Source organism: Pocillopora verrucosa, chromosome 3, assembly GCF_036669915.1.
Source record: "Pocillopora verrucosa isolate sample1 chromosome 3, ASM3666991v2, whole genome shotgun sequence".
NCBI lineage: Eukaryota > Metazoa > Cnidaria > Anthozoa > Scleractinia > Pocilloporidae > Pocillopora > Pocillopora verrucosa.
The window spans coordinates 10,041,028-10,065,836 of record NC_089314.1 but is presented as its reverse complement, the minus strand read 5'-3'; the positions used below and the strand labels follow the sequence as shown (position 1 = coordinate 10,065,836).

The 24,809-nt window shown below is 39.4% G+C and overlaps 2 protein-coding genes and 1 pseudogene across 2 annotated transcripts; 2 read left to right on the top strand and 1 right to left on the bottom strand.

The window, feature by feature from the left end:
* Window positions 1-243: 243 nt before the first annotated feature.
* On the top strand, window positions 244-8,287 carry LOC131777016 (glutamate receptor ionotropic, NMDA 1-like). Its single transcript, XM_059093236.2, has 7 exons — window positions 244-681; window positions 2,246-2,829; window positions 3,615-4,264; window positions 4,957-5,121; window positions 5,602-5,804; window positions 6,310-6,488; window positions 7,431-8,287. The coding sequence occupies exons 1-7, from the start codon at window positions 244-246 to the stop codon at window positions 8,158-8,160; spliced, it is 2,949 nt and encodes a 982-aa protein (XP_058949219.2). The 3' UTR covers window positions 8,161-8,287.
* On the bottom strand, window positions 8,148-13,601 carry LOC131777005 (double-stranded RNA-specific editase Adar-like; annotated as a pseudogene).
* Window positions 13,571-24,212, top strand: LOC136279533 (kinesin-like protein KIF27). The gene is given in 24 exon segments (XM_066163475.1): window positions 13,571-13,746; window positions 14,576-14,713; window positions 15,231-15,317; window positions 15,748-15,855; window positions 16,884-17,019; window positions 17,760-17,906; window positions 18,486-18,542; window positions 18,901-19,070; window positions 19,691-19,840; window positions 19,969-20,049; window positions 20,435-20,538; window positions 20,710-20,952; window positions 21,082-21,119; window positions 21,122-21,277; window positions 21,391-21,503; window positions 21,789-21,928; window positions 22,154-22,283; window positions 22,453-22,646; window positions 23,142-23,193; window positions 23,195-23,287; window positions 23,289-23,402; window positions 23,898-24,087; window positions 24,090-24,148; window positions 24,150-24,212. Coding segments are annotated over 24 exon segments (2,796 nt in total). The 5' UTR covers window positions 13,571-13,713.
* The last annotated feature ends 597 nt before the right edge of the window (window positions 24,213-24,809 follow it).

Genomic DNA, 24,809 nt, shown 5'->3' with positions numbered 1-24,809 from the left:
CATTGTCTGTCTCGATACCAAGAATATTAGTTCTGTTTCGTTTCTGAAGACTCAAGGTTATGCTCTCATACAGATTGAAATTTATGTCATAAAGTCTCGTTTGCAAGTAATTATTCATGTGGCATCGGAAATTAGGTGAACTTAGAATTTTTGCCCGTAGGGCAGCATATTTATTCACAGCTAATCGATGGAAATTTTGAAATAGTGAAATGCGAGATTGGAGAGTACTAATTTGATTTAGTGATGACTTCTCGCAGCATTTTTTTGTTACTCATTCTGCTTGTAACTCAAAGAGAAAGTATTTTAGCGTTATACAGTAATGGGAAAACTGTATCTGATGTCGTTATATTCTACAATGCTTCGAGTAGGTACATGCGGAACATTGTACAAAGGGCAGAATCCTTGTTCCTTGCTAACAGACCGAGGAGCAAGATTAGTCTTGAGCAGGAAGCTTCAGAGGTTTATGTAAATCCTTTGCCCATTGACAGCAATAAGATAGCGCTCAGTCAAGTTGGTGCCAGCGGAGGATCTCTCTCTCAGATCTGGAATATCTCATCGCAGACTCTGGGTGCCATTTTTGTGGACGTCAACGTTGATGCCCTTTATACTTCGTCACTTTTGGAGGAATTGGATTTCCCGACCATTGGGATCTTTCAAAGCGAGGGACAACCGAGAACACAGGTACACAGTGGTAGCTAGCAGGTAGAAGATTTTCTTAAAATGCTAGGACAATCTTTAAATTATCACTGAACAAATCGAGGATCTCATTCATTACGGTCCCTTAGAGACCACGAGATAAAAATTACATCAATCCTGATTAAGATTTTCTTCCGAACAGTTTAAAGTTCATATTTTCTTAGTGAAAAAATCACCGGCTTTCTTTTAATTTTTTTCTGTTTATTTGGAGGGTCTAACCAAAATGAAACCAAGGTTAGAGGCTTAATTCCAAAATATTTAATGTTGACCAAAGCGTCGCATTTAGTTTTATTTGTTTTTTTCGGGGGGGGTACATATAATCATACAACCGGATTCACAAACCCGAAAAAACCAATAAATCACTTAATCATAATCGCTGTTTCTTTTTTTTTTTTTTTCAAAGCTGGTAACAATTACGAAAGCTTTTCCTTGACCGAATTGTTGATGGATGGAAGTAACCGTAATGCAAATTAGCGAAGATTTATATACCACGCGATGATTCCTTTTCCTCGCCCCTCAATTAAAACCAGTTTTCTCAGAGAATTTACCAAGGAAAGGCTGGCATATTTTGTTTCTATTTCCGTTTCATTTTTATCGATTTTTGGACGCATTTTCTCTAAAAAATTTTCGTGTTAATTGTAACGACTCATAGATATGCAAATCCACTTTATTTAAATCCAGCTGATTTTTTAGACTCCTAACAGATGAATTATTTCATCAACTCAGATTCTCTCACTAGTATCTGAAGAATTATGAAAAATGTTTTTTTCTAAGTATTTAATGGCGTTCACGTCGGATCAGTCGTCATGATGGAATAACAGTATCAAAAATATCTCACTATTTGAAGCAGTCTCTTTATTCCATCAACAGCTGTAAATTTTAATTAAAGGAGTTTAAAAACAGTAAGTTTTTTTCTGCCAGGTTTTCGATTTGCATTTGTTTTTCCCATGTTATTTTAAATTTATTCGATATTTTTCTTGAGTTAAAGTGTTCTTTTCACAAATATGATTCTTTCCGTTGTTACTAATTATCATAATTAGTACTGTCTCACTAAACTAAATTATTCATACACCTTGGCTGAAAAACTGCCTAGCCGAAAAATATATTTTTATTTTTCTTTTTTGCTTGGTCCTTATCTTGTAAGACTGTTTAGAATGCTCATTATTCTAAAGCAAGCTTTTAATGATTTATTTCCTCAGCCTTAAAGTTTCCTTTGCTAATATAAATGTATGACTATGTACAGTATTAAAGAAAATTAAAAAGTGAACTTTCTTTGACAGCTAAAGTGCTCAGATAAAAATTTCAGGAGAGTCTTAACAAGAAAATTTAAAATCCATTTAGCCTTGTAACCGTTCGGCTCATCCTAGGCCTTTCATCCAAATATGAATCAACTTCTCTAACAAACCAAAAAAAAGATAAAATTTGTTATCAACAAACAGCTAAACCTTATTACAAGTTGTCGAGGATAAGATGATGCCTAGTGTGGGCCAGTTGCACAGGTGTAAAATGTGTACCATTTCCTAGATTTTCATTTCCGTGTGTTTATTAGGAGAGTCCTGCCGACTTTACGAGAGTTGCTTTACCATCGGTCAAGTATTATGCTCAGATTATCTGGGAGCTCATGAAAAAGACAGAACGACGTAGCCTCTGCTTGGTGTTATCCGTTGATTCAGATGGACAAGAACTTGCGGACTCAATGACTCAAGTGGCAGAAAAGGAGAAATGGTTTATCAACAAGATATTTTGGCTTGTCGAGAATAATGTGCTGTCAATTAAAAATATCTCAGCTTCTCTACCATTTCTTCAAAGCGACGTTGTAGTGGTACACAGCAGAAATGAAGACAATGGAGTTTTGCTTGAACTGCTGACGGAAAACAACACTTCGCACTCTTTATGGGTTGTTACTGATGTTACGATGTTTGGGTTATCAAATGTTAACATCCTTCCAGATGGCTTGATAAGAATCAACGCTAGGAGTGAGAATATTGACTCTACTTTTTACTCAGACGCTATTTACGATGCTCTTCTCCTTTATCAAGCTGCATTGCAAAAAGCGCTTGGGATGGACTTACATCGGATTACTGAAAATGTTTGTTATGAATACAATGGAGATATTGGGAGTCTAATTTATAGGTAAGTTGTCTCGCCGAAAAAAGGGAGAAAACTCCTCTGCTTTAATTTTACTAACTCGAGAAATCTACACTTATCCGGGATAAGTGTATATTTCACGGAACTGAAAGCTACTGATACAACATCCAGTCATATGATATGTTCTTAAGTACAGTAAGAAAGATGATAAGTTTTGAGCTCGGTAAAGAAACAGAGAAAGTCACGTGCGTGGGACAAAGAAAAATTCTGAGTTCCCATGAGGAATTGAACCTCAGACCTTCGGATTCCGCGTTCCGATGCTCTACCACTGAGCCGCAGAGACTCTATTGTGAGCAAGACCCATTACGAAGGTAATGTATGACACGCGTCCTGCATACTGCTAGGATCAATGGCGTTATGTTTGTAAACAGAGAAAGAAGGATGGTAAGTCTTGAGCTCAGTAAAGAAATGGAGAAAGATTTTTTTGTCACACACAGTCGTGACAATACGAAAAACATCTTTTTTAATTTTTTCTTGTTTTCACGTGACTATGTTCCCACCGATAGAGGCTCTATAATTTTAGTTGGTAACAAAGATCGTTGTGAGGTCATGTGGCTGGGCAATGGAGTATTTGGTTTGATGAAATAGTTATCTAGTGCTAGGTCTTTTCGTCCTAGTCAATTCTCACACGGGTCTCCTTTAGCGAAATAAAAATGACATAAGTAAAAGTTACAAGGTTAAACTTAGTATTCAGCAGCAGTTTTACGCCAAAACGTCCTTGGAGCTAATTTATTTCTTCTCACGTATTGTTTTCTTTTTTAACATGCAAGGAACGTAAAAGATTCATACCTTGAAGGCTTAAGTTCTCTGTTCGTGGAACCTTCACTCCACAAGAAATCAACGACATCATTTGAAATATGGAACCTTCGAGGTGATAAAAATGGTGCAAAATGTTGGACCCTTGTTGGGCTGAGTACGCCGAGTGGTTTTGCGCTTGACACCGTAAGGGTCCCAAATGGGAGCACTATCACCCCACCTTCTGTGCCAATGACACATGTGGTGCGAGTTCCTGTGAATGAGTACAGTCCCTGGGTCCAAATTGAGGACTCTCGCATAGATGGCAGGGGGAGTTACTATTGTATCGGAAGAGGACGACTTTGTTACAAATATCACAACGGAAGCAGAATCAAAAAGAGTACTCTTTGTTGCTCGGGTGTCTCCATCGATCTGCTTGTCATGATGCAGAACGAGTTGGGGTTTCAGAGCGAGATCTACTTCACTCCAGATGGTAACTACGGCGATTTTGACGAGAACAAGGGTATGTGGAATGGAATCGTTCAGCAGGTGGTATCAGGACAAGCGGATTTCGCCATTGACATATCAGTAAATTCCATAAGAGCAAAGTACCTTGACTTCGCTCAACCTTTTGTCCACGTCGCTTTGAACATTTTGGTTTTGAAGGATTTGCGAGTAAATGACGGTGAGGCTAACGAGGTTTCTTTGTTTAATGATGAAAATAAAATGTTCCAGGATAATTAAGGTGGTCAAACATATTAATGATAATGATAATAATGATAAAAAAATCACGATCGTAATCATCATCATGGTAGAAACAATCAACAAACTGTCTTTTCACTTCAAGCTTAATTGTCATCAAATTGGTTTTAAGGAAAACGACTCTTCTTACCTGATCATGGATTGACGTGAGAATACCTGTAGAAATTTAGACTCTACACAGCCCGTTAAAAATTAGTTGATAGGTTCAATGAGCGGGGAAACTTCTGTCAAGAGGACTCGTTACTACCGATGTCTTCCTCTGCCTACCATTTTTGCCATTATCAATTGAGTGAACACCAACAGGATGGACCTTTAGAGTCAATTTTTTTCGGACAAATAAACAAAGAAAGACAATAAAACAATTTTTAGAAATCAAACTCAAATAATTTTGGTGCTGCGTTCATTTGTCATCTATCTAGAATTAATGACAGGTGTTATGTATCTTTTGTTACAAGATTTGGAAACATGAAATCAAAACCGAGACCTTGCATTGTTGAACTAATAAAAATCCTTGCATCATTCAGCTTATTATATGATCACCCATACGTCATAGGCAAGAACCAATCGAAATGCATGTGTCATTCAGCTTATCATATAACCTGATTTGTTGCATAGAAATTCAGTGGAGTTCTTGGCTGGAGCCTTTTCAGTATGAACTGTGGTTCTTCATACTCGGATTTATCAACATCATTTTACTTGTAACTTGGTGGATTGACCGGAAGAGTCCATATGGACATTATCGACAAGTTGATAGCGGAGACGATGGTTTCACATTACTAGGTATATTATTGTTGTTGTTTTCATTTCTAGTTCCAACTTTAAACTTATTATTCTCCCTAAGCCTCCTTCAGTATAGACTGTTCAGTAACATCAACTGATCTAATTCCTTAGTTCTGAAATTATTTGTGTTTGTTTATTTAAACTAAGTTGTTATGTATATTTCCCATGCTTTTTAAGTTAACATTTGCCATTACATTCTTTTCGTTTTGGGAATATTCCCTCTCATCAAACGGTTATTTTTTGGTCTCATATGCATATGCTTTGGAGGAAATTTGTATCTTACAACAAAGAACCACAGTGATATGGTAACGAAGCGCCTTTTAAATTTCATCCTTCATTCAAATTATTTGAGATGGAAGGGCCACTTCGCACATATGTGGAAATAAAAAGTTCCATATTAGCTCTAATAGTAGTTTACAATGCTCTGATCTTGATGCCAGTGTAGCACCATATATCATCACACTTACTTCGTATCAACAGACTCTATGACATACGTATGGGGAGTTGCGTTCGGAAAAGACATAGGTGCTGAAAAGACACCCCATAGCAGTAGTGCAAGATGTGTCTCTACATTCTTTGCATTCTTTGCTTTAATTGTCGTCAACACTTACTGCGCAAATCTAATGGCTTTTTTAGTCCAAGAGGAGTTTGTACTTCCTATCAGCGGAATACGGGACGAAAAGGTAATTTTTTCCGATCAATATCCAGTTCTAACAAAGACTGGCGAACCTTTTGATGCTAACTTTAACATGAACTAATAAAAAATTATGAAGCAAACTAATTTCAATATCAATATTCACTAATTCGACTTCAACTTCCCACATAACTTCTCACTGTGTTTGGGTGAGGCATTTTTCGGTAAGGTGTGTTTGGACGATTTTAATTGTGTCACGATAGAAATTTACCTGCTCTCCGATAGTAACGCACTGTAACATTGTTATGATCTCCCCTCATTGCCAGTTAATTGGCATCAAATTTTTATGGTCACCCCTTTACAACCTGTTGGGGACGGCGGACTGATCCCTTCCCAATCCCCCTGAGAACCATGTGGTCTCACCAGAATCCTCCCTTCCTATGGGATAGATAATCACTGTTCCCTTAATACCTCTTTATCAGGCCTGTGAAAAGGGAAAGGGTCACCGTGAAACCGTGACTTACAGCCTTTTCTATATCTGTCACTTGCTACAGATTCGACATCCGTCTCTCATGCCGCCCAATGGTTTCAAGCTTGGAGTACAAGAAAATTCCCAAGAAGAGAGCTATTTTAAATTTCACAGCGAGGACATGTTTCGTGAAATTTATCAAGTCAACTTACAAGTCAATTTTGTGAGAAATTTCGCAGATGGCCTTGAAAAATTAAAAAACAGGTAAGGCAAATTAAAGAGAGACAAGAAGAATTTATGTTGGTAAACAAAAGAGAACTTTATGTATAGCCACGAATCTGGGCATGCCTCAGCAGTGGTTTTCGACACACGACGTGCTTTTGAGGGTTGGTACTCGAAAGTTACCAGGTTTGGTATAATGCTGAAACTCGTGGCGACAACAAAGCGATCAAAGTGTGTAATTATGCGAACAGCACTCCACTGCGGCTCGTGCATATGTATGAGCATTGTTTTTCATTGTCACATGTCTCTCTCGGGAAAACTTGCTCTCAAGTACGCACGTGTAGAATAAATGACGCATACGTAATGAATAACACACTTTGATCGTGTTGAAGTCCTAATGTAGTGGGTCATGATCTGTGATCACACAGGTCATAATGTACATCTTGAAAGCCTATTAAGCATCACGATTGCAAAAGGTCTTTATGCACTTTTTTGGAAATATTTGAGTATCGTGTAATTTCATGAATTTTGAAGGATTACAGTTCCTAGTTAAGGTTAAAATAAGTTTTTACTGGATAAAACGACTTTTAGTTTTAAAATCACAAAATGGGGGTACGCAGGGGCTGGGGAGCAAATCCTGATATGGCCACAACATAGTCTCAATGTAATTTTTCTTCAAAACGCGCAAGACTTGGCACAAAAGTGAAAGGGTAAAGGGCACTCAACAAACCTCAATCTCGCGTGGAGTTAGCCGCTAGTGCTAATAGGACGACGGTAGATAAGTGATGCACAAATCTCTGACACAGCTCCTCGTGAAGGAAAAAAGGACGGAAATGCAAACACAGGCACAAAGAAAACGAAAGAAAAAAACTAACCAAACAAATCCGAATTCAATTAGTATTATTGAATTTAGGGAATTACCACCACATTTTTATTTCTAGGGTTTATCCGTTTTAAACTCTCATTTTTCTTCTCACTTTTAAGGGAAATCCACGGATTGGTCGGAGATCATCTTTCATTGAGCCAAGTCGCTAATAACGACATTGACTGTTCCTACAGTTTAGCTGGACCAAACTTTTTCAACTTTGGATTGGGGATAGCGCTGCCAAAGGCTTCACCATGGCTACAAGATATCAATCAAGCGGTGCTTAAACACCAAGAAAACGGGGCAATAGAAACCATAGAACGGCGATGGTTCAACAAAAAGACCTGCGATTTAAAACCATTCAAACAGCTTGAGATAATAAATCTGAGCGGTTTGTTCATGACAGTAGTTATTGTTATTGCCTTCTGCGTACTGGTGATTTTCTTGGAGTTCGGCGTAGTCATTGCCATAATGAAGTTTGGCGACCGTCTCGGTGCAATAGGAAAGTTCATGAAGAACTTTGTTTTGAACGTGAAGGAAGGTGAAGAAGCACATCTCAAAATGCAATATTCGTTTATATTCAGACGCCATCGAAAGGAAAGCTGGGATATTGCGGCTGCTAATGCGAGAGTTGAGAGAATCACAGGAGTGGAGCTTGGTTTTCATAACAACGAATACTGCTTCTCTCAAGAACAGCCGCTGGGTCACGTGAACTCTGACATGAATGGCAATGGGCATATCACAACGAATAGAGTTTCCCAAATGAACACCCATGCACACGTCAACGGGCACATGAGCCATAGCAGAACTAGAAAATTGAAAGAAACTGAAATGATGACAAAACTATAACATGAACTTTAATGAGCGTTCCTTCTAAACTGTATAATTTGTATAGTTATCATACACACCGAACTGTATTTAATGACGCTTGCGTTTTGGAAAGACTTGTTTAACATGACACCATTAAATTTTGTTAATCTTGGCAACGCAGCTCGTCATGAAGAGCTGCACAACCTTGATTTCTTGACGTTTTCAATGCGTATACATCACGTGATAGTCTGGGCCGCCCATTTAAGGTAGCTCCTAACCTCAATTGGAACGCTTTTATCAAGTATAACCCAAATCACTGTCTATCATATATTAAAGCAGCAGAGCAAACGACAGAAGAAAAACTAAAATAGTTCTTGCTCCATGGGTTTGCTTACCCATGACCCATACTTCGATGAGCTAAAATACTCGTACATCATCTGCTTCGCTCTTTGGAATTCAGTCGCCATCTTCTTTGCTTCACTGTATGTTTCAACGTTCACCAGGTCTTCACGACCGACTTTGGTACCAATTTCTTTGAAAGATGTATAAAGCGCGGCCTTACATACACGCGAAGGAGTGGGGCTGTTATTTGTTCGTGACATGCATGCTCCCGTTCTACCATCAGTGACCTCAGCGCCCGTGTCTCCAATTGACCAATTAACACTAAGATTATTTGTCTTTTCTGTTTCACGCGGTGGGTCGTATGCGGTAACACGTCCAAGCCACGGGTGATTCACGTGATATGGAGGCGACAGCTGCGCGTTGAGGTCACTGTTGTGTTGAAGGCGGCAACAAACTGCGCGCGAGAGATGACCATGGTCGTACAAGTATCCAAGCGTCAGGGAAGTTAGGTAAACCGGCTCGATGAAGTGACTAAGAAGTGCGCCTTGAAGTCCCAAAACGTTCCAGCGACAAATCTTGTCACTACACGACATGGTGCGTAACCGTTTACCTCGTAAAAGCCCGTCCCATGTTTGAATACCATCAGATGAATCAATTGGAATAGTACCCTCGCCATCTTCGATCTTTGTTCGCAGAATGCCCTGTTGCTTGGTTGTAAATATAGGATTATGCTCTTTGGAGTATTCAGAGAGGTCAGAGTTGGGCTCCTCTCGGGGAGTGAACAAGGCACCGTCACCACACGGAGCTGTACTGATGTAAAGGTGAAATGAGACACCTTCGCGAACATCAAGCTTCGTTGACCCCTCTTTCGGTACAAAAATAGAATCATTTCCATCGTAGTAACTATTTAATTGTCTGTAAAAGAATCGCATCAGAGACCTACGAGCAACAATTTCAGCATGAGAATCGTTCACCACTTTTCCTTCCATACTCAGCCTCTCTCCAGTAACGCAACGGTTACCAGTTCCCACGGCAACAACTCGGCCAGAGTCTTCTGGGCTATTTTTCATAATCATGCATGCCACAACCTTTCTACCAGCAAATTTTTCGGAGATGGAGGCTGCAATCTGCAAGAATTTATGAAGTGAAAGTGCAGCTATCAAATCAAAATGCGTGCTAACTTTGCTCAAAACGCTTGCCGAAGGGTCAGTGATGGCCAAAGATCCCTCTTCGATACCTTCGTTCATATTGCGACCCAGTAAGGTTCTCAGAGCAACATCTGAGGCTTCACGCTTTGCATCTTTCATGTTTCGTGCTTCTGCCGAAGGGAATAGTTTTCCGTCTATCTTAGCAGCAACCACAAATGCACGACCTTGGTTAAGTGTTTCGAACGTCAGCTCCATTCTATTCTTTTGCACGTACTCGTTGAGAGCACTGACGGGATTTTTGTTGATGGCGGAATAAGCGACATTGGAGAGAACGTCTGGAGGATTTTTTCCTGATCCAAGGGAAGATGCAGGTTGTGCCACTGGATTACTCTTAAAGCTGGGCGAGAGCGTTCCTCGCTGGGAAGGCCCAAAGACACCCACCCCACTCCCGGGAGGAGTCGGAGAAGTATCCGCTGGCTGAAAGTGTTTCTTAGCTCCTAACTGCTCATGTCCTTGCTCATCGGCAGTGGGAAATGCTCTTTTCTGGGCAGGTGCAGAAGAGCTGACTTCAACCGGCTTTAAACCTTTGAATGTCAGAGAACTCACTTCGTGACGCACCTTCCACGTTGGTGGATGTTCGTGCATCTTGTAAATCAAGCCCAACGACTGCAGTTTGTAAAGAGTTGGGTTGATCTCCTTCTTTCTGTGCAGACCAAATTGCCGGGCCAAATGAAGAGTTTGAAAAGATTTTCTTTCTCTTTTCATTAAGTCCAGCACCCCCGCTTCGAGGTCACTTAGCGTTGAAGCTTGATGAGGTGTACAAGCTACGGGGCTCTTGGTCGATGTTGGAACTGCCTGGGGTCCACGGCTGACCAGCTCACGGAAACGTTCCGCTGAAGGGGGGAGAGGAATCCTATCAGCTCCCTGAGTTACTGAAGCATGCGAAGAATTGTGGAAAGACATAGCAAGAGCTTGTTGTGCTAATGGCGGCTTCTTCTGTGGAGTTGATCCATACCCAAATGAGCCACTCATAGAATGGGACACTTGAGGCTGTGTGAAGGGAACTGAACTAACGTTGGATGACTCGTTTGGAGAACTCGTGGTTCCGTCCTCCTGCAAAGCGTTGGTCTCTCTGAGATACCCTCGGTTTTTTCGTGTATCAGGTAGGTTGACAGCATCAGAGTTTGATGACATTTTAAAGCAACATGTGAGTTCAAGGGCGTTTCAAGATCCATGAGTGATTGTGGCGAAAATCGTGATGCTACCGCTGAAGGTCGACTTGGTCGTGGAACTAAAGATTGTATCGGTGGACGAGGTGGTTGAGACCTTGTGGAGTGCAGATTTGGACGTGACGTAGAGCAAAAGGTTGGCCTGGCTGCAATGACAACTGGACTTGGTTTCCTAGAACACTGTGACATCAAGGCGCTGTAGAAATGAGCCGAGGGAGGCGGAGGAGGACCTCCTGCTAACGATGTGCTTCCCTTTCGGCTTGAGAGAGGATCAGATATAGACTGCCTAGGTTGAAGAGATCCACCATGGTTTGAGATCGGAAGACGCTTACTCTGACTAATTGCAGGACTAATAGTGGATGATATCCGCTTTACTTCTACTCCCTCTTCACTTTCATCTGATTCATAGTCCGGCACTAGTGTCTCCAATGGTGGCATATCTTCTGCCGCTTTATCGTCATCCTTGCCCTCCTCGGTTGTTTCTGCAATTCTCCACATAGGAGGCATTTGCAGGACTTTTATGATCCTTTCCTCCTGTTCCAGTTGATTGATACACTTGTTCACTTTTTCTTCAGTGGCAGAGATGGAAATATTGTGCAGAATATCACTAAGAGCACACGGATATGGTTTGCTTTCAATAATATTTACAATCTGCTTTTGAAGAGTACTGATTTCTCTATCTCCTGACTGTGGCCGAGTCAGTGCTTTTAGTTGATTACCTGTAGATGAAATTTCTCTAAGACCATCAACTTTCTCCTTCAGCCCTTCCTCATCTATTTCCCCAATTTCAAGACACTCTTTGATATTTTTACCCTCTGTTGAGGTGCCTGAAAAAAATGAAAAGAAACAGGAAGTTTGTCACTACTTTGATCAAAAAAACATTGGAAAAAAGTTTCACAAACTATCTGAGGAGTCATTTTTGGTACAAAAACTAAACAAAGCCAAACTTCAGGCAAGAATTTACTTGCACTGACAAAGAAGGGGTGTGGGTAGTTAAAATACAGTTGAACCCAGCTAACTCAAATTACTTAGGGAAACAGAAATTATTTCAAGCTATTGGGGTTTCAAGTTAGAGAGGTTTTGGACAAAAAAAAAAAAAAAAAACTTGATTTAAGAGGTTTTGTGCTTATACATGTTTTAGTGTAAGATTTCTAGCAATGTAAGAACATAAAAACAACAAAGCAAAACAAAACAAAACATAGGTCAATTTGTCATAATATGTAAGTGAGATTATAAGTATTTCCAGTGCAAAATGTTATGGCTCATTAGTCTGCAAAAAGTGAAAATTAACTTTGAGTTATCAAGGGTAAAATTACAAAGAAGAGTACCTGAAAGGCCGTAAAAATTGCTTTTAGTTATCAGGGTTTTGAGTTATGGGGGTTAAAATTACAGTAAAAATATGAGGCAATTCCTTGGGAAATCAGTTTTGCTTCAAGTTAGCCAGGAATTCAAGTTACCCAGGGTTCAAGTTATGGGGGTTCAACTGTTAAAGAAAGTGGGGCTGAATCCATAAAAAAATGGTTAGACTAAAGGGAAAGACAAAAAACTTCTACAAATTGGATCCCAAATTAAAGGAGTTACAAAAAGATTTTTATCAATTTGTCTGAAATTACACATTTGTCATGCAAAAAGCCAAAAGCATCAAGAATGGCACACCAAAAACAGAAAAAGATATGACAGAAGATGTAATGGAGGCAGTTACCACCTTTAATTTGATGGGAACAAATCCATTTCTCATGGTTCATTGCCATTATACTTTCAAACAATATCTCTCAGTTTAGAATTGATTCACTTTGCTTTTCTTTACAAAAGACAAAAATACATTTATAGAATGCTATAGCTTGGAAGAAACATTGAATTGGATCCAGCGATGGCTTTGACAGGAAAGAGATACTTCGATAAATAGGATATTTATACTCTATGGATATAGATATGGACGTAAAGCCTGAGCAGAACAAACTTAACAATGCCAAATGCTCAAATCCACAGCTCTTGCCACGAGGTATTTTAACGAACTAGGAAACGGAAGTAAACTGTTACGTAAAATCTTACTTACAATTCGCTTTCTTCAAAGACAGCTGAGAAAAGGAGCGAAACATACTAACAGGCAATTTTGTTAAAGGACCAAAGGGTTATGAACTGCTTTCCTCCTTCGATTTTCCTTTCTGCAAACGAAAGCTCGCCTAGGATCTTTTTAGACGTCGAGTTCAAAAGCGAAAGACCTTCAATAAGAAAATGGGAAAAATCTGAGTGTAAATTATTAAAAAATCCCCGAAGTAATTTCTTTCAGTTTCGAAAAAAAAGAATAAAGAAATCATTGAAATAAAATAACATTTGGAGAGAACTCGGAAATTACTACAGAAAATATGACAATGTATTGAAAAATACCTCTTCTAGATATGCAGTATCAAATCTGGCACGATTAAGTATTTTGTATGTTTCACATACCGTCATTTGCGTGCGACGTCAAAGTGTCTGCGGTTGTCGATATGTTGCGATCTGTACCTTGTCGGGGTTCCCACTTTGGAGTTATTTCGTATGTCTATACGATGGCCTCTGGATGAAATAGCTCAACTATGGCAACAATCACTGAAGCGTTGCTTCAAATCGCGAGGCGCTCTATGATTTAGTGCGCTGAAAATTCCCAAACAGCTCTAACCCTTTCAGTTTCAATTCGGCAGCCATGTTTTTATTACCCATCATTCACTGAGCTTATTTGTTTATACCGCTGATCAGCTGAGTCTAGGGTATAAACAAACATGGATGTCAGACTGTTTGACCGCCAAAAAAAAGGGAATTTTTGAGGGAAGATTTGACTGATTGCATTGTGTTCATGGAATTCAAAAGTACTGGATCGCAACGAACTTGATAAAATGACAGAAGTTCCAGTAAAAGTTGCTGTTCGGGTACGTTGCTATGAAAATCAGCGCACTGATCTGACATATCAAGGCAATCACTAAGAAATTTCTAATTGGCTCTTTTAAGTTAGGGGGGTTATTGTTGGTCTTGCATTTATTTTATTTTATCCTACAATTTAATTTTATCCCCATGTCTGCTAAAGAACACTTTTGTAGATTTTTTAGATCGTGGGCGGCTAATTTTATCGAATAGTGTTTGAAAGTAATTTACTTGAGCATTAAAATCCTTCGCAGCCGTTCTTTTGGATGTCACACAAGGCTCATTCGATTGGAAGCAGAGAGAGAGAGTCACTGCGAAGTCAGAACTTAGGACCTGTAAATGGAAATTGAAAAAGTCAAAGAAAATGTTTTCCCCATAATTGTGCAACCCCCCAATTACTTTTTGGAATATTTTACCACTTAGACATAAAACACTTGGGCAGGTAGATAATATTCAGGGTAGTCACATTTACCAATAGCTCCCATAAATGCAATGCCTTGGTGAAGATTTATTTAAGTAACTCATCACAATTTAACTACAATCATTAGACATATTTTCTCATGTGCAATTGGTTTACACTCATCATGTGACCAATATGCCATTAAAATCTAGGGAATAATCAGAAGACATTTGATATCCTTCAATGTTTACGCCTTGGGCACACTTTGATGAAAAAATGTAAAAGTGTAGAGTATTTTGCCATTGTTACAGAAGAGATACAAACTCAGTAAAAGTCTTTTGCATTACATGAGCAGTAAGGAGCAGTTCAGGGGCCTTCAAATGGGTTAATATCTAAGCAATTTTTTTTCAAAGCATGTCATTGTGTTATGCCCTCAGGTACGCCCTTTGGTTGGCAAGGAGAAAGTCCACAATGTCCCACAGTGTGTGCGCTTTATTCCAGAGAAGCCTCAATTGATCCTTGGAAAGGACCGGGGATTCACATTTGATTACGTGTTCCCTCCAAAAGCAAGTCAGGTAATGAATTTATTATTAATAGTATTATACAATGTGTGTGTTTATTGTACTGTGTGTATATAACAAACATGCAAAATCGGGTGATGATGTAAATGAAGGGCTAAAATCAGAAGAAAAGACCTGATCACCAATGATAGATTACACAATAGTCAAAAACTATCTTTCAGAATATGTTGTACCAGTTGCAGTAGATTTAGTCTTGTCCTTTTTGAGTTAATAAGAAGGGTAAAGAAAAATGCCAAAGAGGGGGGACACATTTGGATGATTTAAGTTCCATCAGGGAGTGTTCATTTAAAGAGCTCTTTTTTAGATGGGAATGCTTTTCAAACAAACTTTGTAATAAATGCTGATGTAGGAAGTTCACAATGGGTTTTGGAAAAGAGCATGTGGCAGGTAAGTTGAGGAAAAATACTTCATGTCTGATTATTTCTTTTTCCATGCAAGAATAAACTCAATATTTCATAGAAGATGGCAAGTTGTTGATTTTTAAGAGTTTTTCTTTAATCTTTGTCATCAGACAGAGGTTTATGAAAAGTGTGTGGAACCATTGGTGAAAAGTTGTATGGAAGGATATAATGCCACTGTGTTTGCTTATGGACAAACTGTGAGTACTGTTGTGATGCTCTGTTCATTCTTGTTGCTTTATTGCCACATCTAATATAATAGCAGTAGGTTTGTAAATAGCAACTAGTAAATCTTGAGGTTACTGTGCTCAAGTCTTGTAGCTGTAAGCTCAAAATTGTCCTGCAAAGTCATGGTTGGTGTGTACATGTAAATGTGATCTGATATTTATAGGTAAAGTGTTCAATATAAAGCCCATCTCTGGTGTAGGAACCCATTACATACATGTGTAAATTGAAGTCAAAACAGTGTACTGGTGGAAAATTTTAGTGAAAGTTTGTTTACAAACTAAGGAAACTCCATAGCTTCTCACAAGGTAAACCCTAAGATACCAAGAAATAGCATGTACATACATGTAATGAAGAAGTTTTCTAACACTTTTTCAATCAGTTAAATGTTTATTTGTATGACAGAGCTCTGGGAAGACCTATACAATTGGTGGAACTGACAGTGCTGGCCTTTTGGAAGAACAGTATGGGATCATTCTTAGAGCTGTTAAACAACTTTTTCAGATTATGGAGGTAAATGTTAGCACAGGGAAATGCAGGATTTTCAAAAAGGGTTTGCAAAGCATCATGTAACAGGATTTTAGTCATACCTTTCTCTAAGGGATTGAAACCTTAGAGTAAAAGTGGATTGTTTTAGGAGATCTTCTCAGTGAGGGACAAGCACCATAGGGCACCTGTTTGCTCAGAAGTTTATCATTTCAACAGAGATAGAGATTGTATCACTTCATAAATAACTGATATTTCATTAGTGAACTAGCATCATGCTCTATTTACCCTCAATTGATTCTTCAAGGAAGGAATTTTTATAGTTCTTATTTCACCATATTGAATCTATTGCCATGTTTGACTTGTCATGAGTAATGGGTAAAGAAAAGATGATGAAGTAAAACATTAAGTTAAAAATTTATGATTTTAGGATTATAAAAATAATTATTCCAGGAGTGTGCATTGGATATGAGATGAGAGATAGCCAACATGGTCCATAGGGCTGAGTTGGGTATAATTGCCTCATATCTGACAAGTGTGAGTGGTATAAGTATTTTAAAAAACACCCAAAAATATCGATAAATCTTCCCAACCTTATTTTGTAAACTTTTTTTGATGTGTACACTTACTAGAGCATGGTGTAATGGCTCATAACCCATGATGGCTAAGCCAATGAAAACTCTTGAATTGCATTATCCAAAGATCCAGTTCTTAATAATGATGATTACAATGATGATGATGATGGTGGTGATGATGATGATGATGGTGGTGGTGATGATGATGATGATGATGGTGGTGGTGATGATGATGATGATGGTTGTGATGATGATGATGATTATTATAATTATTAGGATTTAAGTTCGTTTAACCCCACCAGTTTGCCATCTATAGCCAGGTGTCATCTCTGGAGGTGTCAGGCAAAAAATTAATATTTTACTCACACTTACCCACAGCTGTAATCATTTTCATGATCATGATGATGTCATCTATTCACTCAAAACTGTTGATAACACTATAATCCCCAAAATAACTCATATCCAGGTTTTTTTCCACAGGAAAACAAACACAAAACAGAGTTTGTTGTGACTGTATCCTATGTTGAGATTTACATGGAGGAGTTGAGAGATTTACTCGATATGGATACATCCAGCAAAGATATTCATGTCAGAGAGGACGAGAAGGGAAATACAGGTACTGCTATGATACAATCGGCAGAAGGCTTACTGCCGTAGTGTTGTTGAGTTTTGTTGTACCAAATTTCGTGCACGAAGCGAAAGAGTTAGCTGTTATATATCCCAAACTTAATCATCTGCTTTAACGAAGAAAGGAAACACCCGTCCGGTACCTTAAAAAGTCAGTAAGAACTTAAAGTAAAGCCGAAAAATTGCCTAAAGAGCGGGAAAACGTGAGAGACCAAATCGCGAGTGGTTTGGATAATTGCATCTGATTGGTTGAAAGAGTGACGTGAATTTTATGGACCAATCATAGACTGAGGTAGAGTCAAAACAAACCAATTTCGGATTATTTTCCTCACTCAAATGAAAATTGCTCTCTGTAAGTGATCTTGCTGCAAGTCACTGGAAAGGAGGCTGAGTATAAAAGCATTCTTATAAATTTCTGGCTGCTGTGCCAAAAAAAATCTCGTTTCTCCATCTCAAAAAATTTGAAGCTTTTTGTCTTCGATTATCGAAATAGAAAAATACCATTGGAACTCAAAGTAAAAACAGGCAATTTCCAAAAGCGCGGGAAAACGCGGGTGTCCAAATCACGGTTAGTGTTAGTTTCGCATCTTATTGGTTTAGGGAATGGCGCGAGATTTCTAGACCAATCGCAGAGCGAAATAAAGCAAAGCCAGAGCAATACCGAATTACTCTTGACTCGCAAATGAAAATGGCTCTATCAGGTACAGAATTTTTCCTCTCTTGTTTCAGTTATTGTAGGAGCCACTGAACAGCCAGTGAACACAGCAGATGAAGTTATGAGCTGCCTGGACTCAGGATCAGCTGGGCGGCAAGTGGGCACCACGAATATGAATGAACGCTCCAGCCGATCACATACGATTTTCACTCTATATGTTGGTAAAAGAAAAGTCTAAAAACGACATTGACTTTTACGTAGATGTCCAGTTCTAAGTATTAAGCAGCGAAGAGGGCGAAGTGGCAAGTTGAAAAATTGGCAATTTCAACTTAGCAATCTTATTCGTTCGGAACGAGGTTGCGTTAGCGATAGATTTTGATTGAAGGAGGAAAGCCCAAATCAGGTGTATAGCCCACTTTTCAATGGAAAGATGCATAAACAAAGACACAAGGATCTCCTCTCTAGCTTGGGTAGCTGGTCTTTTAATGAACGTTTTAGGTTGACAAGCGATGCACTTGCAAACCGAGTAGCGGAGCCGCGAAAAGTTTTGGACGTTTGTTACTTAGGTTATTCCATATCCCTCCATTGCTTCATCATGTAATGAGCTCTTGCTTTTACACGCGAGTATTTTGACAAAAATACCTCAAATTACTACTTTTTTGAGCTTAATATGGATTTAAAGATTAGTTATTGACATTAAGAGTTAAATTTATGAGATTATGACGTTAATTTTTTCACATTCACAAATTACTTGTTATTCGTATCCTCATTCTTGCGTCCTTTGATTTCTTGAAAAAAAGAGCAAAAACCTCTGGCTGAAGATGAGCATGTGGACAGTGAGAAAAAGAGCGACATGGGTAAGAAATTTAGTATGTATGTATATGTCTTGACAGGTGTTTCAATAAAAGCTAGTCACCAGACCTCTCACCACCGTCTGTTTAGCCTCGAGAAGCCTCATGGCCTCTTTTCGGACCCAGTCCCCTATTACAACATCGGCAACTGCTTATAGAGAAAGTTATTATAACCCATGTCTTGGTATTTTTTTGTTTCCTTGTTTGCGTGTGTGTTTTTTTTCGATCGTATTTCCGTTTTAAGCAATCTTTACTAGCTTGGTAAAATGATAAAACTGCGCTTTCTTTAGCCTATCTCCACTCTTTTGTAATAGATAGCTGGGCACTGAAGACTAATCATTGACTTCTCTTAATTATTTGTCAGACTTCACGGATTACAAGTATGCCAAGTTCCACTTCGTTGATCTTGCTGGTTCAGAGAGAGCTCATCGAACAGGAAACGTCGGTGAAAGGTTCAAGGAGTCTGTGTACATTAACAGTGGTTTGTTAGCGCTGGGAAATGTGATTAGTGCTCTGGCGGACTCCAAAAAGAAGGTATGCGAAGAAACGTATTATGATACTAGAAAGGTGTATTCATGCAAGACATGGAGGCCTATTGACTCGGTACCAGTTCAAAATACGCATGGTTTTCTTGTTACTTAAAGCTTCTGTCTTTTTCGTTAAATCTATGTCATCTACATGACGAATACAGGTAATAAGTAATGTTTTGACCTTGTGGATGAGATAATGTCACAAATTCACGGGTTAACTGCAACTATTAAAGTAATTAATGATCATAATTTAGCCTTTCAACGTCAAGTCGTGCTTAGTGCATCGTCCAGTGAGTCTTCTTCATTGAGTCGCTCCTTTGCAAGCCGCGATGCTTGCTCTCAGTTACAATACCCTTAATTCTGGCTCCTTTAAAGTCCATCTGAGATTAACTTTTAGATATTAGTGTTTTGTCTCAGAATCGCGGTGCCAATCCAGTACCATCCTATTCTTGCAAGGAAAACTCTTAAGTTCTATTCTTTGACCAGTTCAAAAGGCTCGTTGCTGTCAAACTGTTTTTCGTAGACAGTAAGTCTGTAAGAATTCAGAATTTGACCTGCATAACTTACATGACCGGAAGTGAACCTTCAACTTTACCTTGCTACATTTTCTGATTGCCATTTTAGGTCCTCCATGTTCCATACAGGGACAGTAAGGTAACAAGACTGCTAAAAGATTCCTTGGGAGGCAATTCCAGAACATTGATGATAACGTGTCTCAGTCCTTGTGCAACAGACTTTGCGGAAAATTTGAATTCTTTAAAGTATGCCACGAGGGTGAGTATGTTGGACCTTAGTTTAAAGCGAAAGAAAAGGAAACTAAGGCAAGACTAAGTCTAAACTAAGACTTATGGGTACGTCAGGTAAAGCGAAGATTGCCGCACACAATATTCCCTTCTTTTTAGGCTAGAAACATCCGCAACAAGCCAGTGGTTAATCGTGATCCACAGAATACAAGACTGGCAGAAATGCAAAGCGAGATACAGGTAAAGTGATCTTATATCAGTGTGTGTGTTGGTGAATTTGATTCACTTGAATTTTAAGAAAATACCCCAAAATATTCTATTGCGAACTCAAAGACCATGTTGGGTTATTTAACGTAACCTACATTAAATGAAGACACAAAAAGCGCTCGCTCTCAGACTTCACTTATTTGTAATGGCACCAAGGGAAGAAGCCTTTGTCAGCCAGATAGTGCCAGCTAAAAGTACAATTATATTTGACAAAAGTCAGTTTTCGTTTGTCGTTAGGTGTTACTGTGCCTCCTGCCCCTGTCCGTCCCTCTATCCCAAAGTTTGAACCTTAAAATTACACCTGTGTGTTTCTCTCGCGTTAATCGTGGCACTTCACTCTTTTTGTCTTTTGATGTAGGCTCTCCGTGAAGAACTTCAACGGCGCCGTGGTTCATCTTTTGGGTCTGCCGGTACAGGAGAAGATGCCGAGCGAATCAAGTCGCTAGAAGATGAATTAGAAAGGTAAGGAACTACGAAAAATAATTTGCCAAATATTGCTGCATTTCAATTTTTTAAAATCCTATTTGTGCACTAAATTAGATTTGACATCACTTCCCCTCCTAGCATGATGTGAGGTATTTCGATATAATCGTGGAGCCAATGAAAAAGAGTTTTTTTTTTGTCCTCTTTTAGATCTCGTGGAGCGTGTGACACATATAAACAGCTTCTTTCCGATGCTTTAAATCAATTAAAAGCTCTGCATAAGGCCGGCGTGATGTCAAATAATCAGTGTAGCCAGTTTGACCGGTTGCTTAAAGCTGTAGAGCAGATCAGGTCGAGACCAATCTGGACTCCAAACACCAGTCGTCAACAACAAGCCGACTTGATAGAGCAGCTTAAGAAAGAACTTAACAAGGTAATGGTGACGATTTTGAAGTTTTCAGGATAGACAAAGTTACGCAAATGAAGCAGTAAAATTAAGTTTATCGCCTCCCAATCGGCCTTGCCATTTCCCCGTCTAAACCACGAATCCCTTTCCTTCATAGTACAAGGAAGATTGTCAAGTGATGAAGAAATATTCGCGGAGAAATCAAAGGAGATCGAATTTTAAGGGAGCATGCGCATAAACTCGAGGAAGAGAAACTTAAACTCAACAACCAACTGCAAGAAGCGCAGAATCGCTTGAAAAAACATGAAGATCAACTATTCCAGCAACAACTCCAGCTTAATCAACTCCTTCTTAACCAAGGGGGTCATCAAGGTACGATTGAAGTAATTTTTTTTCTGCTTTTTTAGCAAAATTGTGCGACCAGATTAGATTATCCTTCTATAAAATTTAATTCTGTTTACTGGGCTTATATGTTGTTCTTTTAGAAGACAAAATGGTCTTCTCCAGTCCTCGAGGAACACGTATTCATACTGCGCCATTAGTTGAAGATGGGACGGCGTCTATGAATGATAGAGAAGTTCACAGCAGCCCGCCTGTGGTAAGCCTTAACGAGCTACACTGTGTGTTGAGATAAAAAAAATCCCGAGGGAAGAGATCAGCAGTAGTGGGGCGCGGAGATTGTTTTTAATCCAATTTTTTTTTCCGGAAAGAGGTCTCCAAGTATCACTCCTACTCCCCTTGCCTGTCATACTTTAAGTCTGCGTGCCGTATTGCCTTAAGAAAGAGAGCCATACACTCAAGAAAGTTAAAGGCCTTTACATTTCTTACTCTTCTTGCCTTAGGTTCTAAGAAGGAAATTTGATTGCTTCTGTTTCGTGTCTAGTTCATAGTTGACAGAGTCATACAAGATTTCAGAGCACGCAGTCAGTTGCTAGTCAGCCAACACGAGGAGGAAGACGAGGTTGTATGCACCTTGTCTGACAGCAGTGAAAGTGCAGACGAGGTGGATGAAGAACCTTCAAGGTACAAAAATTCACCCAGAGGGAAGCGAAGGCTAAGTGTAGATTTGTGTGATTTATTTTTAGTAACGTACTAATTGACCGGATCTTTTTGTGCTAACCAACCTCATCCTGTTTACATCAAAATTGAGAGAGACATGCTCGCCTCAGAACATGCACAAGAAAGTTCGTTCTGACTCTATTTACTTGCTTTTTCTAACATTGGTCGGCATTTGTTTTTAAATCGTAGAATAATATTTATTTATTCTCAGGGAATTGGCAGGACTTGGAATATGAAAAGAGAAAGCTCGAAAATACCACGGGTACCTGAGACTGTTCCTAAACAATCAAAGACTTTAAAGATCTTGGGTAACGGTAAGGTGAATGGTTTAAAAACGCTTTGTGCACTTATATTCTTTTTACAAACATTGTCATGTAAACAAACAAAATACTTTTCCATAGATTTGCACCTCTACCTCCACACATTCTTGCTTTAGATGGTATATGCGTTTGCTGTAATAAACTTGTTCGTGAAATCGTTTGCGTTAGGTCTCTACAAAAGATTTGGCAGAATCGAAGGGTAGAGGGTCAAGACCTGACTCAGCGGAACATAATGAAGTTGAAGCATTGCGATCGAGTACTCAAGTTATCGGAAACGAAGTGAAACAATCAGAGTTAAGACTCCACTCCGCCCAGCAAAAACTGAGAGATTTAACTATTAATATAAGGTACCGTTGCTCAAAGTTGATCTTCCCCATTCCTCACATTCACGTTTTCTTCGTTTCACCTCCTTCCCCCTTCCTACTTTTCCATCAACCATCCCTTCCCCAGCTTCTCTCTCCTCCTTCTCCTTTTCTTCGTCTTCCTTGTCCTCTTCCCCATCACCCCTCCTCATCCCCCCACTTCGTTTATTTCAGCGTCTTCAACCGCCCCTCTCTTGCTGCTCTTTATCCTTCTTGTTTTCCTCTTTTTCCGTGTCATCCTCCTCCTTTACTTCATCATCCTCTCTCTCCCTCTCAATCTCCTCCCTTCCCCTCTTTCTTTTTTTTCCCAATCTTTCTATTCTATCCTTCCCTTTCTTTCCATCGTGTGTCCTTCTCCTCGGTAGCCAGCGCACGTTTTATATCAAAACCTTTATATCCTTCTCTTATTGAAAGAAATTAGCTGTATAGTTGCCTCTTGCCTCTTTTGTTTAATGTGTGATGTTTGATTATAAATGTTTATGGCAAAAAGAGGAGTGATCAGGAACTAGCCAAGAGTGATAGGGAAGCCAAGGACACAAAGAAGCAGTCGTTACTCTCCTTCCGAGAAAATAAAGTCCATGAAACAGGGAGTTGGAAAAAGCCAAAAAGAGTTGGCCGAAAGTCAAGACAGACTCCTGGAAGAAATACGAATCTAAAACTAAATCACGAAGTCGCGGAGAAACAAAAGTCGAAAACGAGTATAAGAAAAAGTTGCAGGCGGTGGAGGCCAAGCTTCAGGCTTTTGAACAACGAAAAGCAAAATGTAAGACTTATGTTTTGGACGTTTAAGCTGCTACAATATTTCTATGTTATACTTGGCACTTCTTCGTATATCTTCCCACCGCGTAAAGACACACGAAGAGAGCTTATCTTGTTTTGGCCTAACTCGTAAGATGAATATGTCTGAGACATGGCTGCTCGTCTCCTTCGGTAAGACAGCCAGCTTGGAACATTCGAGGATGAGGCAGAACTGGAACCTGGACCGCCTTGAAGACCAGGCCGCATTAGGCCGCTGCGGCCATTCAGTACTATCTGAGGAGCGATTCAATCTCATCTTACCCATCTTTTTGTAGCTGGTATCGGGTTCTTTTCGATGTGATCATTCGTAAGGTTTTGAACAGAACTTTTTTGAACAGTTGGTCTCGCAAGTGCGTCACACGTTGTATCATGATGCAGGGTTCTGCAATTTGAAATTTCTTGTCAAAAAGAGTAACCTTTGTTCTTTTCATTTTCTTTAAATATCTTCCATAGGACAATGAAAAAATAAGCGCCCTGTCCGAAGAGGAGGAAAAGAAAGTTCAGGAACTCGAGGTGCACAGTGACAGGATGAGAAATCAACAGGATCAGCTCCAGAAGAAGCTTAAAGAAGAGGCTGACAGGAAAATAAAAAGGGAGAGAGAAATGCAGAAACAACAGCACAAGATCAAGGAACTTGAAGATAAATGAGCCCGCAGCAGAAGATACTTAAAAGGAAAACAGAAGAGGTGGCAGCCGCTAGCGGCGAGGGACTTATGAAGTGTTGGTAAACAAGGATCTGAAGAAAAGGAGAGGTACGAATCTTCCTAGATACGGCTATTGCAGAGAAAGGTTCATTGGGTTAGGAGTTCCCTTCTGAACGAGCACTGGCCAGCTTTTCTTTCACTAATTTCTATTAGGGCAAAGCCCAAGACAAGGCCACATTTTAATGTACTACCTAAGAACGGAGCGAGATCTACAGAGCTCTTTAAAAAACCGTTGCGGTGGTTACTCCTGGAATTTTAACCCTAAACCGAAAAAATAATGATCCCCCAGGACGTCCTACTGTTCTTTTGAACAGCGATGAAACAAGCAAAATTAGAGCAACGCCGTTCAATGGGTGGTATAATGAAGTCGAAAAACTTTTAAGGAGAAAGGAGGACATGGAAGCTTAGCAGAGGGAGCTGAAGAAAAGGAGAAGCCATCCTACTAAACAAAGAAGCCATGCTGGCCGAGAAAAGTGAACGGGAAATGAAGAAACTACAGCTATAGCCAGATACTTACAAGGTGAGAAAAAAACAAACCCATTTTAACTTTTATTATTTTCTTTAAGGAGACACTTCCTTGTTCAAACTATTAATTCCACGAGAGAAGAAATAGTTTAGTGAATTAAACCACTTCATTACCCTTTACACCTCTAACATCAGT